Below are 13155 nucleotides of genomic sequence, written 5' to 3' on the forward strand. Positions count from 1 at the left end.
TTTCCCCACCTGGGACCTTTTTTAGAGAGATGGCTCGGGCTGTGTCACAGCAGGGTGGAACAGAAACCAGATCCTAAAAAGTCAGGCTGGACTTTGGACTTCCCTGACATTGCAGGAGGACAGAGCAGCTCCTGTACCCAACTCTGCCATTTCTGGCTCTTAACATTTCACTTTTGGGCCAGGCTGAAAAATCTTTGGAAAGGCAAGAAACTGCCTCCCTGGGTTAATACCCCTTCCTGCTCAGGGCCCTGAACTCTTTAGACATCTTTGTTCAGTGGTAACAAAAGAGGAGCCTTCTGTCCTCACCAAGCCTCAATGGCACCATTTACAGGGGGGTTGTGGAACACCAAATGTCTTCTCTGTGTGGCACTTGGCAGGAGGTCTGGGTGCACCACATCCTCCCTTGGACCCCAACTCTCCCCCTCCTGTATCCCACTCCCCAGTTCTCCCAGGAGGAGGAGCTGGACTTGCAGGGCCTGCAGGCTGTAGGGTCTTGTGGTTTTTGGTGTTTCCTGGGCTTGGGAAGGGTGATTAAAGAACAGATGAGAAGCACCTCATGGTGGACATGCAGGAGAGCACAAGGAGGTGGGAGATGGGCTGAGTAGGAGCAGAAAGGCAGGACAGAGTCTGGGCTGTGCTGGGCCTCATCAGTGGTGTAGGACCAGAGAAGCTTCCAGTCACTCATGGGTGTGACCTGCTTCTGTGCCAGGAACTGAGAAAGGGGACCAGGAAGCTCTTGGCATCTTCTCTTGGATCAGGTGGCTGGAAACTGGATGTGCACAAACAATGCTCTAATTTGGGTTTAATGACACCCAGGGGTGCTCGGCCTGCCAGGTGCTAATCCTGGGGTTAACAAACCAGCAGTGTCTCCTGAGGTCACCACTGCAGACACTGGTCAGTGCTGGCACTGGGTTGTCCTCGTGGCACAGTGCCTGGGGGGGAGGTTGCAGGTCTCCAGGTGAGAGCATCCCAAGGGATCTGCAGCTGACAGTGCCTTTCTGTGCAGTCATGTTCTGTGCCAGAGCGTGTCCCTGTCACTCACTCTGCATCTGGTGGCTCTGGGAAGTGCCACCACCGGTGCCAGGGCAGAGCTGCCCTGCAGAGCAGAGTGCTGGCACTGCTAGCCCCTTCCCACACTGGTGGAATAGCCAGAGGAAATGTTGGCAGAGTCCAGACTAAACCAATAACAACATCTCAGTGTGTTGGGGATTTTCCATCAAAAAGAGGCAAAACACTGCAGATTTAGCCAATGCTTTAGTCATCTCCTCTCTGTGCCAAGAGAAAGAAATCTTAGGAAAAACCCACCCAAGCCCCAAAACCACCACGCAAACAAACCCAACCCCTGCAATTCCCTGAGCAGATGGCAGGCTGTAAACACAAACAACTTATTTATCATCCTCAGAACTGAAACCCTGGTACCTGATCAGGTAATTTTAGTCTTTGCCCCCATATCCCATGGCACCATGAGTCACACTGTTTTGGCCTTGCCCAGGACAGGAATAGAGCTGGAAGGAACTGTCCTGTAGTGATGCCCAGCAGACTGTGCTTGGGCAGTGGGTCCTGCCACCTCCTCTGCTGGGACTGAGCACCCTGAGCCAGCAGGATGGCTCCAGCAGGCAGGAGAAGGATGGCAGGTGGCCCAGGAAAGCCTGGCAACCCTGAGAGCCCCCTGTGTGGAGCAGGACCAGCCGAGCAGGCTCGGCATCTTCTGGCATCTCACAAGCGGCGAGAGCAGAGCTTGTCTTTCTGCTGGTCTAGGGATGCCTTGGCTGCTTTGCCTTAGCTGAGATGAGAGGGTTTTCCTGTCCAGCTCCCCAGAGAAAGGGCCCTTGACAAATTGGTGCCAACAGCAGCCCTGCCACCCATCACCTGAGCTCAATGGTGCCAGCGTTCCCGCTTGTGTGTCTCCACCCTGGTGTTGCTTTAGGATCCTCCAGTTAGCAAGGGAATTAAATAAATTTAGCCTTTGCATTTCAGTGGTTTTATGGTTGTTCAGGCCGACCAGCTGTGTCGACTCACACAGCCTTGGAGGTCTTTTTCAACCTCATTGATTCTGTTGTCCTGTGCTGAGGGTTCATCAGAGGAGCTGAGCTCAGGCATCTGGGTAAGAGACAGAATCACAGAATGAGCCGGGTTGGAAAAGACCTCTGAGATCATCCAGTCCAACCCATGACCCAACCCCACCTTGTCACCCAGACCATGGCACTGATGCCACATCCAGGCTCTGCTCAAACCCCTCCAGGGACGGGGACTGCACCCCCTCCCTGGGCAGCCCATTCCAAGGGCTGATCCCTCTCTCTGGGAAGAACTTCTTCCCCATGGCCAACCTAAACCTGCCCTGGTGCAGCTCCAGGCTGTGCCCTCTTGTCCTACTGCTGGTTCCTGGGAGCAGAGCCCGACCCCCCCCAGCTCCCCCCTCCTGTCAGGGAGTTGCAGAGAGTGAGAAGGTCTCCCCTGAGCCTCCTCCTCTCCAGGCTGAGCCCCCCCAGCTCCCTCAGCCTCTCCTCACAGCACTTGTGCTCCAGACCCTTCCCCAGCCTTGTTGCCCTTCTCTGGACCTGCTCCAGCCCCTCAATATCCCTCCTAAATTGAGGGGCCTAGAATTTGACGCAGCACTTGAGGTGCAGCCTTAACATCTGCAAACTGCCCAGCACTCGGTATCCAAAGGACTTCGGGTAACCTGGCCCATCACTCTGTCTTCTTAAGCCCCTGGAGCCAGCAGTGCCCTCAGACCATCACTCAGGAGTGGCAGGCACTGCAGCCCCCACCCTCCTCAGGGGCCAGAGCTGCTCCTTTTGCTTTAACTCCCATCAGCTGCCACCAGCGAGAGGCAACAAAGCGGGTGAGGGGGTGGCTGTGGGTGGAAGGAGAGGGGACAGATGAGTCACCTCTCAGGAGGGGTGTAAATGATCCTGGTGCCTCTGGATATGTCACAGCTGAGATGCAAGGGCACAAATGCACATCATCCTCCCTGCTCTTGGATGAGTCACAAGTTGACTTTTCCAAGAGCTACTGCTCTTGGTTATCATCACCAGTGCAAGACATTTGCCAATCTCTGGGACACCCCTGAGGGCCACAACAAAGTTCATTCTCTCCTGCTTGGTTTTGTTTCTCTCTTCTGCTGCTGTGTGCTTGGTGTCACAGAAGAGCAGGGAAGGGGAGCATCTGAGGATGCTGATGCCTGAGGGATGAAGGGGCTCAGATCCAGCCCTGGCACACAGAGCTGCTGTCTGGGAGGAGGTGACATGCTGGGTGTGGTGGTGGAAACTCTCTGAAGCTCTCCCCAGTTCTCCCTACCATGTTGTAACATCCCTCTCAAAGAATTGAGGTTAGGCTGAGTGGGATGTTCAAATGGGAGCACTGATCCCTGTTTGAGACTCTGCTGTCCCAGCCTGCTCTCACCACCTTGCTGGGACACTGTCTCCTGCACCCAGAATCCCATCTGCCAGAGAAGGCATCCCAGTGGCATCTGTGGGATGGAGCTCTGAGGTGTCCAATCTCCAATCCTCCCAGGAAATGAAGAGACACCTTAAAACATTTTTTTTTATTTTTTTTTTTTATTTTTTATTATTATTATTATTCTGCAGTATCTCTTGGGTTCTCTTCTCCTCTCCTTTCCCTTTCCACCCTGCTGGCAGGGCAGGTCCCTGCATAGGTTCTCACTTGTACTTCTTCATGTCCTCTCTAGAGATGTCCCTGAGGTCTTCAATAAACTGCTGGATCTAGGGTGGGAAAGAGAGAAGGCAGAGCTCAGTGCAGGGATGGGAACAGGGGGCAGAGGGGAGCTTGTTGTCCCTTTTGGAGGCAAATATCCCCAACTACACAAACGAGGCACTTGCCTTGCTGGATCTGCACCACCAGAATGGGCTTTTGTGGGCAAGTGGGTGAATGAAACCAAACCTTGATCTGCATCCCCTGTCCCAGCCTGCCTGGCTCACACTTCTGCCCCACAAGGACCCTCCTCAGAAGAGACAGACTTGCCTGGAGTCCCCAGCCCCTTCCCCGTGCCCGAGAGCACCCATGTGAAAAGGAAGGTGTCTGTTGGGCCTGTGGGCTCTCCCCTCCCTTTGGGCAGCTGAGAGTCATTCCTGCTCCTCTTTCTGGGAAGGAAGAAGGGCTCTGGCCTGGCTTTACCATGTCCAGCTGTCTGTGGCTGTCATGTGCTGCCACATTCCACTTTGCGTCCAGCCGTGTGCTGGCAGCGTGGAAGAGGCTGTGGATGGTCCTCTTGATGGCCTTCAGCATCGTGGCCTTCTGGGCAGCCCTGTTCTGGACGTCGATCCACTGAGCCTCCTGGGAGAAGAGGAGATGTGGAGCAGGGGGACATGGCCCAGCTGAAGGTGCTGCTTCAGCACAGGAGATCCTGGCTCAGAGACCCCAACTTCCACACTCATCTGCTTGCTTAGGAAGCCTTGCCCAGGGCTGTGCTGGAAGTGGTTCAGCTCAGTGTGGTGGAAGCAGGTCCAGGAACAGCCCCATCCGCCCTCCCCACAGCAGGGAAGTTGATCCCCTGCAGCAGCATGTGCCACTGACCCCCCTCCCAGACCAGGGAGGGCTTTCATTCTTCCTTCTGCAACCCCATGGAGGGAAGAAATTAGGCATCTCCTCCAATCACAAAGGCTGCTACTGGGCCTTGCCATGAGCCCATGGCTGAAGGATAAGCCATCAGCTAGTCTTGACTCAGCCAGGCCTTGGAGATCTTGCCCTGCCCATCCCACAGTTCCTTACCCAGACAGGGACGTCGCTTTGAGCCTGGTCTAAATATTGTTTTAGCTGTGCCAGCTCATTCTTGCACTGAAGCATCTCAGCTCCTTTCTCTGCCCTGTACTGGTCCAGGAGCACCCTGGCTTGCTTAGTCATTGCCTTGTGCCACTGCTGTGACTGCAGCAGCTCCCTGCGTGACCTCATCAGTGACTTGTAGAAGGAAATGATGTCCTCGATGTCCCGAAACTGCAGCACAGGATCCCTGGGGTTAGTGCCTTCCCTCACCACCTGCAGATCTCGTGTCCTTTGGCACCCTGCCCTGAGCAGGGCCAACACCTCCCCCAGATGAAAGATCTTCCCTTCTCCACAAGACTACTGTCCCTGTTGGCTCCTGAGCAGCACCACATTCCCTGTGTGATGACATCCCACTGTGCCAGGCCTGGAGCTCTCACTGCCATAGGCAAGGGGAGATATTACACCTCTTCCCCAGGTAAGCAGTGCTCTGATAAACACAACCACAACTGCAGCTGCCTGGGTCTCATTCCCAGGCAGCTCTTTACCTCTCCCAAACCACCAATATGACCTGAAATGGTGACAACAAAGGGCCCCCCCCTCCCCTCAGCCCTGAGCTTTCGCCCCTTCTCATGGTTTTTCTGTGGTTTTCTCAAGCCTTCACCTCCTGTTCTGATTCTCCTCCCCTGACTCTGCTCCTTGTGGCTCACCTTGGTTGTAGGGAATTCCTTCCTATCCCACTTGAGGTCTCTGGGTTTGACCAAGTGTTTTAATTTCCCTAGACTTGCCTTATCTCTTCTATTTTAACACCCAGATAAGGCCCTCCCCAGGCCCAGGATCTGCCTCTCTCAGGTCCAACCTCACCTGTGAGATCTCCACCACATCCTCCAGGTATCTCTTGAACATGGAGTATTTTGGCAGTTTTTGGCAGAGTTTCTGATGCTGTTTTATGAGGGCTTCCAGTTCCCTCTTAGCTCTCAGAAGCTCCTTCTCTTTTTTTATACTCTCCTCTCTATCTTTGCTGGCTTTCTTCAGGGCTTGGTTTCGCAGCATTTCGTTTTCCTGGTGATGTTTCCCCATCAGCACACACAGACAGAGGGAAGGGAAGGCAAGGGAAGATGGAGCTGGGTTACTCAACAGCACTGGAAGGAGACACCTTCAGAGAGGAGAGACCAGCACTGGAGCACCCCTGGGAACAATCTTCCTCCCCGTTTTACAGGGCCATGGCAGGGGCTTGGAGGCAGCACCTGGGATGGCACTCTGATTTTCAGACCTCCTTGTACCTGTCCCTGGAAGACTGATGGAGCTCAACAGCGGGGACAAGGCTGAGACCCTCCTTGGGGGACATCTGGGGCCCTCAGGAGATCACATGGGTACAGGACAAGCTCTCCCCACCCAAGCCCTAACAGGGCTTTGCAGCTCTGTGGTACAAACCCCTGTGTCCTGCCAGTGCTGTTCTCCCACCTCCAGGCTCACGGGAGGCTTGGCCAGGTGTGCTGGTCCAAAACTCTCTTTCCCAAGGGAGGGGAGGAGTTGGTGGTGTGGCTCAGGGTTGTGTCAGCTGAGCAGGGCAGTACCTGTACAGTCCTCCCAGATCTCTCCACGTGGGCCTTCAGCTGAGTCCTCCTGGCGTGCAGGTCCCTCCACTGCTCGGCAATGGCCTCCAGCCTCTCCTTGAAGGCCTGGCAGCACCAGAGCGAGGGTGACACGGATGCCCACACCCAGAACCAGCCACCTGCCTGCTGCTGCCACCCACCAAAGAGCCCCAAAGCCCTCCCAGCCACACTCCAGCACCCTCCCATCTTTCTCACCACTTTCTTCTCCGCCACAGCATTTTCCAGACATCGGAATTCTTTCTTCTTCTTCAGGAGGCACATAAACGAGGTGGCAGGGTCCTCGTCTGGCTCTCCCAGTGCCCTGTGAGAGAGCATTTCCCCAAGGTTACACACTGGATCCAGGTCCTTGCAGGGTGCTGGACTGCTCTGGGTGTTGGTCTGTGTTCTGGGCGTGGTGATGGGGCAGAGCAGCCTGACACCATCTCAGACCCCATCTGTCAGAGTAGCATCCCCACCCCTCCCCAGGGGGGATCCCCAACAGAGCAACGGGGTTACAGGAGGAACAGGGCCGGGGAAGGGAGGTACAAGAGGGGATGGAAGTGATGGAGATAAGGGATGGCAGTTTGCCACAGTGGGGATGGAGGGATGGAGGAGACAGGAGAAGAGGGTGGAGGAGCCCCCTCACCTGAGCTTGGGCAGGAGGTTGGCCCTGTACTGTTCCAGGTAATAGGTGGCATCCTCGTTGGCTTCGGGGTCCATCGCTCCAGCCACCAGCAGCCACCAGAGCCCAGGTCCTGCTGGCCCTGCTCCTCTCCCTGCCTTCACCTGTGGCTACTCCAACACCTGCAACAAGCTCTGTGGCTACTCTAATCCACCAGGACAGGCCCTGCAGCTCCTCTGACCCCAGGGAGAAGCCCTGTGGCTACTCTAATCCACCAGGAAAAGCCCTGTGGCTACTCTAACCCCCATAACAAGCCCTGTCACTACTCTAATCCCACAAAGAGACCCTGAGGCTACTCCAACCATTTTGACAGCTCCTGTGGCTACTCCAAGCACTGACACCTCCTGTGGCTATCCAAGCACTGTGACAGATCCTGTGACCATTGTGACACCTCCTGTGGCTATCCAAGATCCTGTGACTATCCAATCACTGTGACATCTGCTTTGGCTATCCAACCATTGTGATGCCTCCTGTGGCCACTCCAACTCCTCTAAATGTTTACTTGGCATCAGTGGGACTAAGTCACTGCGTCCAGAACCAGGATTTTTTTCATTCCTTTCACTTCATCTTCTCTGTTTCTTCCTCTCCCGTGCCCTGTGACCTCTGCTGCCTTGGGTGGGTATTTCAGGGCCCCTGACAGCCACACCCCACTGTCCCAGTGCTCAAGGCTTGCTCCTTCTCTCCCAAACCCCAGATGGAAACACTGTTGAGCACAGCCCAGAACCTGTGTCGGAGTTCCTGGAGGAATTGTGGTGAAGTGGGGACATCTCCTGGCCGGGAGATGGATCAGCACTGCTGGGAAATAACCCAGCACTGAGTGAGTCTGTAAATTCCAGGCACACTTCCCGCTGTGTTCACAGCCACACGTGGGAGCTCTTCACCTCTCCTCACTGAACACTGCAATGTGGTCATGTAACTTCCACCCTGAGGGAACAGATCTGTCAGAATCAAAAAGAAAAAGGTGATTTTTTTGCTGAAAGCCACTAAAAAGCACTTTTTGTAAACCACATCATCTCCCTTAAGCACCCTGGTGATGCTGAGCACCAGAGCACACCCAGCAGGCCTGGCAGTGCCACAGCCACATTTTATTTCACACCAGACTGATTTTCCTATTTAAACCCTCAAAATATACTCCACAATAAATATTAATCTCAGATTAATGCTGCTATCAAATATTACTGTCTTCTTTCTACACCATCCCTTATTTTCCAAGCAAGATTGGACATAGCACAATATGAAATATATTATAACCCAGCTCATACAGTTCTCAGTGAAACAGTCTCACCTCTACAGACCACCTGCACCCCTCAGGAATGAGAGCTATGAGAAGGAAGAATTCTTTCTAGAAAGAAGCTGCACCTTGTATTATTACACCCAGACAAAAGGCAGAAGTTGCTTTTTCCACTTCTGCTTTTCAAATGGTGTGAATCCACAGGGAATTCTGCCCCATTCCAGTCTCTGTTACAACAACCTGCACAGATCTCTCTCCAAGGAGGAAAGAGGGGAGAAGATACTGAAATTGCTACTGAAAACCAGTTAAAGGAAATTTAACTGACCCTGCTCAAGGGGAGTCACGTCAACAGCACAACCTTTCCCCTGGAAAACTCCAGTTGCATCTTAATTAAGGCTGACAGGCCGGAAGGTAAAGGAATGCTGTCCCAAAGGAATGGGGTGTCCTGCCCCGTGTGCCGGCCCCAGTTGTCACTTGGGATCAATACTGGAGCATTAACAAACTGTACTGCACAACCAGGAACAGCTCTACAGCAGCTTTCAAAGGAGGGAAAACTCACTGAATGGTGACCGAACACAAACGCAGATTAATTCTGTGAAACCCTCCCAGCTCCAGGCCATGGGCACAGCAAATATGTGATCAGTGGTGCAAGAAGGTTAATGAAAGGAAGGACTGCTGGAAAAGTGTGTGCTGTCACATCAGAGATGGATTAGATACGGAAAACCAGCCCCAAACCTGGGACAAGTGTCACTGCAAGAACTTCATCAAACAACAGGTGCTGATTTTTCTAATGCAGGGGAAAAGCTGAGGCTCAGCCTCAGACACAGCCCAGAGTGGGCTCTGCCTCCCAGGGAAACCCAAAGCTGGGCCACAACTCTGCAAGGATTTTAAAGGACCCCTGAGCTGGCAATGGCAGCTGAACCCCACGGAATGTGTGGGCTCTGAGCCCCAGACCAGCTCCTTCCAGCTCCTTCCAAGCCCTTTCCAAACTCCTTCCCTACCAACCCACACACAGGCCAGGCTCAGGCAAGAGAGGAAGGTTGGACTTACTGGCACAAGATCCAGACCCTGACTATGTCCCTGCCTGTACCTCTGAAAACAAGACCCAAGAGGGAGACTTTGGAAGGGGTGTGAATTCACCACTCAGGAGGAAATGGTAGATTCCTTTTGCTGTCTGCAGCCTGGCTACCAGCTTAGGAACAAGGCTTGCTTATTGTTACCTCTTCTCTCCTCCAGGAATTAATTCATTGGGCAGTGAGAACACATTGAAGGAAAAAGGAGTCTGAAAAAACTTTTACAACACAAATGACGAGGCAGAAGAGAAAGAGCCTCGTGAGCCTTTGGCCCATCTCCAGCCCGTGCAGAGCTCCAGGGTGAGCCCAGGACACCCAGCCAGGACACTCCTGCTCCTCAGCAAGACACACACACATGCTCAGGCACAAACTGGAGCCACCAACAGCTCTCAAGTTCAGCCCAGGGGAGCAAACACTTGGAGTGGAATTCCACGGGCAAAAACTGCAATCCAAAAGGCCACTGACAACCCATCCTCCTCACCCCACTGCACACAGAGCTCACAGGACGCCATGTCTGCAGTGAAAATGTCTTTTTATAGAATTATATCAAGTCTGTGCCTAATGTGGTTTGTTTGTTATGGACACAGCACCCGTGTGACTCCATCAAACCCAAAGCTGCCCAGGAGGAGAACGCTGCATTTAATCAACCCAGAAGAGCAGAACAACATAAAGGTGACACGGCCAAGAAAGTCCTCAAACACAGACACCACTGGCCACAACTGCAGTGTGACAACACAACATTCCACTTCCTTCAGAGGAAAAAAGGAAAATAGAAAAAAAGAAACCAGTGGAAGGCTTAAGATCAGCTCGACAGAGCAGAGCTCACAGATGGTAAGTGCTGCCTTGAAAACTTTCCTTATAGTTTATATTTCCATTTTAAGTTTTATGCTCTATTTCTGGCAACAGGGTTTTTAGCCATGCCAATGGCAAAATACTATAAAAATAAAAACTTGTTTATATTCTCCCTAACAGGCAAACAATGTACAAAGACATCTCCCTGCATTAAAGCGTTCGGGAGGCACAGAATACAAGACTGCTCAGCCCTGGATTTCTCAACAGGCATTTCTGTTGTGAAAACAACTCTCTCCTTGTTGGAAACTTGTTTATAGTAGAATCAAACACTGCCAAATATTCATCTTTACCTGTTAATGGATGAAAGGGAAACTGGAAAACACAGGGCACGGAACAAGTGATTTTATGAAGAACTAAGTCAACCATGCAATGTTTCCATAAAACACAACCCCGGAGAGTTCTGGCCCCAGAAAGGCTTCAAACAACAGCAACACGAGGTTTCGTTGGGGTTTGTGGACACGTCAGGGATGGCACTGATGGAAATAGAGGACTTTGTCCTCTATAAATACACACAGGTTAAGCAGCAATCTTTTTATTAGTCTTCTACTGCTTGGGCATATCTGTACAATTTGTGATAATTCACCATCCTGCAGGCAGGGACCAACCTCCAAACACTCCTCTCACTGCTACAGCCAGAGAAAACACTCCTCTCAAATCCCACTTATTTGGGCCTTCTGAAACCTCAATTCATGCTGAATTTGAGTCACTCATTCAGCAGCACTGATTATTGGACAAAGCCCACACAGTTTTCCTCAACATTTCTTCACGGGAAACATTTCAAAAATGGCATTTTATTTTAAAAGCTGACAGGGTTTTAAGTGGAAGAGGAGATTCAGTGATTGGGCATCATATTAAACCCCTGCTTTAAAGAGGAGCAGAGCCTGCAAGATAAATCAGTGGGGCTTTAATTATGTCAATTATTATAAAGGACCAACTCAAGGACTTGCAGCCTTTTTTTATCTTAACACATCCAAGGGACCTGTTGATGGCATGAAGCTGCTCCTGCACTGCCTGGAGGAAAGGATGAGGCTTTTAGTCCTGGAGAAAGGAGCTTCCTGAGAATCCCAATTTCATTTTCTTTTTTAAACAGGAAGTGTGAAAACGTAGAGAACATTTTCCTGGGTAAGCTCTCACTTCTGCTTCTCATTTATATTTAATTCTGGTCTTATGTTTTGTCCAAAATGTGGCTAAAACAAGGCTGCAAAGTTCCTTTTCCTCTGCTGTAGAGCCCCTGCAGAAGGCAGCGATCCAGCCTTGTGGGGAGAAACATCTGTTCCCTATTCCCAGAGAGGGGCACAGAGCAGCTGATGTGCATCCCAGCACCTCTGAGCCTCGGGATCTCTGGGAAAGTTCTGATCCTGGCAGGGACAGCCCCGAGCAGTCAGCAGGGTGAGCCCAAGGCTCCCAGGGCTCCTCCTCTCCTCCTTTCAAACCAGCCTGATCGCCCACAGAAACATCAGTCCTGTTAAACCCAAGGTGACTTTGGGGAGGCTGAAAGGCCTCTGTTAATGTCGAGTTTGCATCCTCGTTGTCTTTACAGGGCCCCTGAAGAACAGAGCGCTGGCGGCGGGTTCCTGCCATCGGACACAGCGTGTCCCTGCAGGTCCCAGCGCTGACACCGACACAGCCGGACCGGGGCAGGGCCGGAGCGTCACCCCCGTCCTGGCACCGGCTCTGCCCCTTCCAGCAGCTCCCGCTTCCCTCCGCGCCCCCTGCCAGGGAATTCAGGGCTCCCCGGGCACATCCCGCCCCTGCAGATTTAAAGCTGAACCCGCACCGAGAACGCTCCAAACCCAAACCCGGCTCAGCCCCCATCCCGGGGTACCTTGGCTGAGCTCTCCCCGCTCCGCTGGCACCGGTTCCGCTCCTGGATCTTCTCGGCGATGTCCTGGGCGAGCTGGCGAGTGGCATCGAGCAGGGAGAGCCTGGAGGGAGCGGGGGAGCGGCTGAGCCCGGGGGCACCGGGAGGGGCACCGGGACCCGCCGGGACCGCCCGGGATCGGCCTGGGAAAGGGCCGGGAGGGGAAGGTAAAACACCCCCAACACACCCCGGGATGGGCTCTGGGAAAGGGCCGGGAGGGGAAGGTAAAACACCCCCAACACACCCCCGGGATGGGCTTTGGGAAAGGGCCGGGAGGGGAAGGTAAAACACCCCCAACACACCCGGGATGGGCTCTGGGAAAGGGCCGGGAGGGGAAGGTAAAACACCCCCAACACACCCCGGGATGGGCTCTGGGAAAGGGCCGGCACGGGAAGGTCCAACCCCCCGCACACACTCGGGCCCGGCCCCGCAGCCCCGGGGAGGCCCCGCAGGGTCGGTCCCCCCGGCCCCGCTCCAGCCCCGGCCCAGCTCACCAGGGCTCCGGAGCCATCGCGGGCCCCGAACGGGCCCGGCCCTTCCGCCCGAGCGGCCACAGCGCGCAGGCGCCGGGAGGGGAGGGAGGGGAGAGGGACACGGGGAGGGGGGATACGGGGAACGGGATAGGGGGGACGGGGGGCAGGGGTACGGGGATATGGGGTACGGGGATAGGGGGTACGGGGATAGGGGGTACGGGGATAGGGGGTACGGGGATAGGGGGTACGGGGATAGGGGGTACGGGGAGACGAGGATATAGGGGTACAGGGGAACAGGGATATAAGGGTACAGGGATAAAGGGATACAGGTGTATAGGCATGCGGAGGTACAGGGAAACGGATAAAGGGGTACGAAGGTACAGGGATATAGGGGTACAGCGGTATGGGGGGACAGGGATAAAGGGGTACAGGGATATAGGAGTACAGGGGAACAGGGGTATGGCGATAAAGGGATACGGGGGTACAGGAGTGAGAAGCTGTGGGGAATGGGAATGTGGTGCCTGATCCAGGGGAATGGGGTGCCCGGTGTGGAGCCCGAGGGTGCAGCGGTGCTGGTTGTGCAGTACAAGGTGCAGAGGGGCTCGGTGGGGAGGCACAGATGTGTGGGGTGTGGGTGCAGAGGTGCAGAAGATCAGGGTTTAGAGGGGCAGA

The 13155-nt window shown here is 53.9% G+C and overlaps 1 protein-coding gene across 2 annotated transcripts; it reads right to left on the reverse strand.

Moving 5' to 3' along the window:
• Positions 1–3533: 3533 nt before the first annotated feature.
• Positions 3534–12586, reverse strand: CCDC42 (coiled-coil domain containing 42). 2 transcript variants are annotated; one of them, XM_064675653.1, is made up of 10 exons: positions 12505–12586; positions 11975–12074; positions 7424–7931; positions 6958–7384; positions 6528–6633; positions 6294–6398; positions 5581–5778; positions 4729–4950; positions 4135–4293; positions 3534–3722 (listed from the first exon to the last, which is right to left on the reverse strand). In XM_064675653.1, exons 4-10 carry the CDS (start codon positions 7029–7031, stop codon positions 3660–3662), a joined length of 927 nt encoding a protein of 308 aa, XP_064531723.1. In that variant the 5' UTR covers positions 7032–7384; positions 7424–7931; positions 11975–12074; positions 12505–12586; the 3' UTR covers positions 3534–3659. The 2 variants fall into 2 exon arrangements, with proteins under 2 accessions (XP_064531723.1, XP_064531724.1); XM_064675654.1 differs by having other exon boundaries at positions 6958–7115; positions 7296–7931.
• Positions 12587–13155: the final 569 nt, after the last annotated feature.

The sequence above is a fragment of the Pseudopipra pipra genome, chromosome 19, assembly GCF_036250125.1.
Source record: "Pseudopipra pipra isolate bDixPip1 chromosome 19, bDixPip1.hap1, whole genome shotgun sequence".
NCBI lineage: Eukaryota > Metazoa > Chordata > Aves > Passeriformes > Pipridae > Pseudopipra > Pseudopipra pipra.

Excerpts from the sequence above, each read along its gene's own strand:
- CCDC42 (XM_064675653.1), bottom strand. The coding sequence starts at position 7,031 with ATGGACCCCGAAGCCAACGAGGATGCCACCTATTACCTGGAACAGTAC. Across the intron at positions 4,294-4,728 it reads AAAGCGACGTCCCTGTCTGG|GAGGCTCAGTGGATCGACGT; the intron begins GTAAGGAACTGT and ends CTCTTCTCCCAG. Across the intron at positions 3,723-4,134 it reads GCCACAGACAGCTGGACATG|ATCCAGCAGTTTATTGAAGA; the intron begins GTAAAGCCAGGC and ends TTCCCACCCTAG.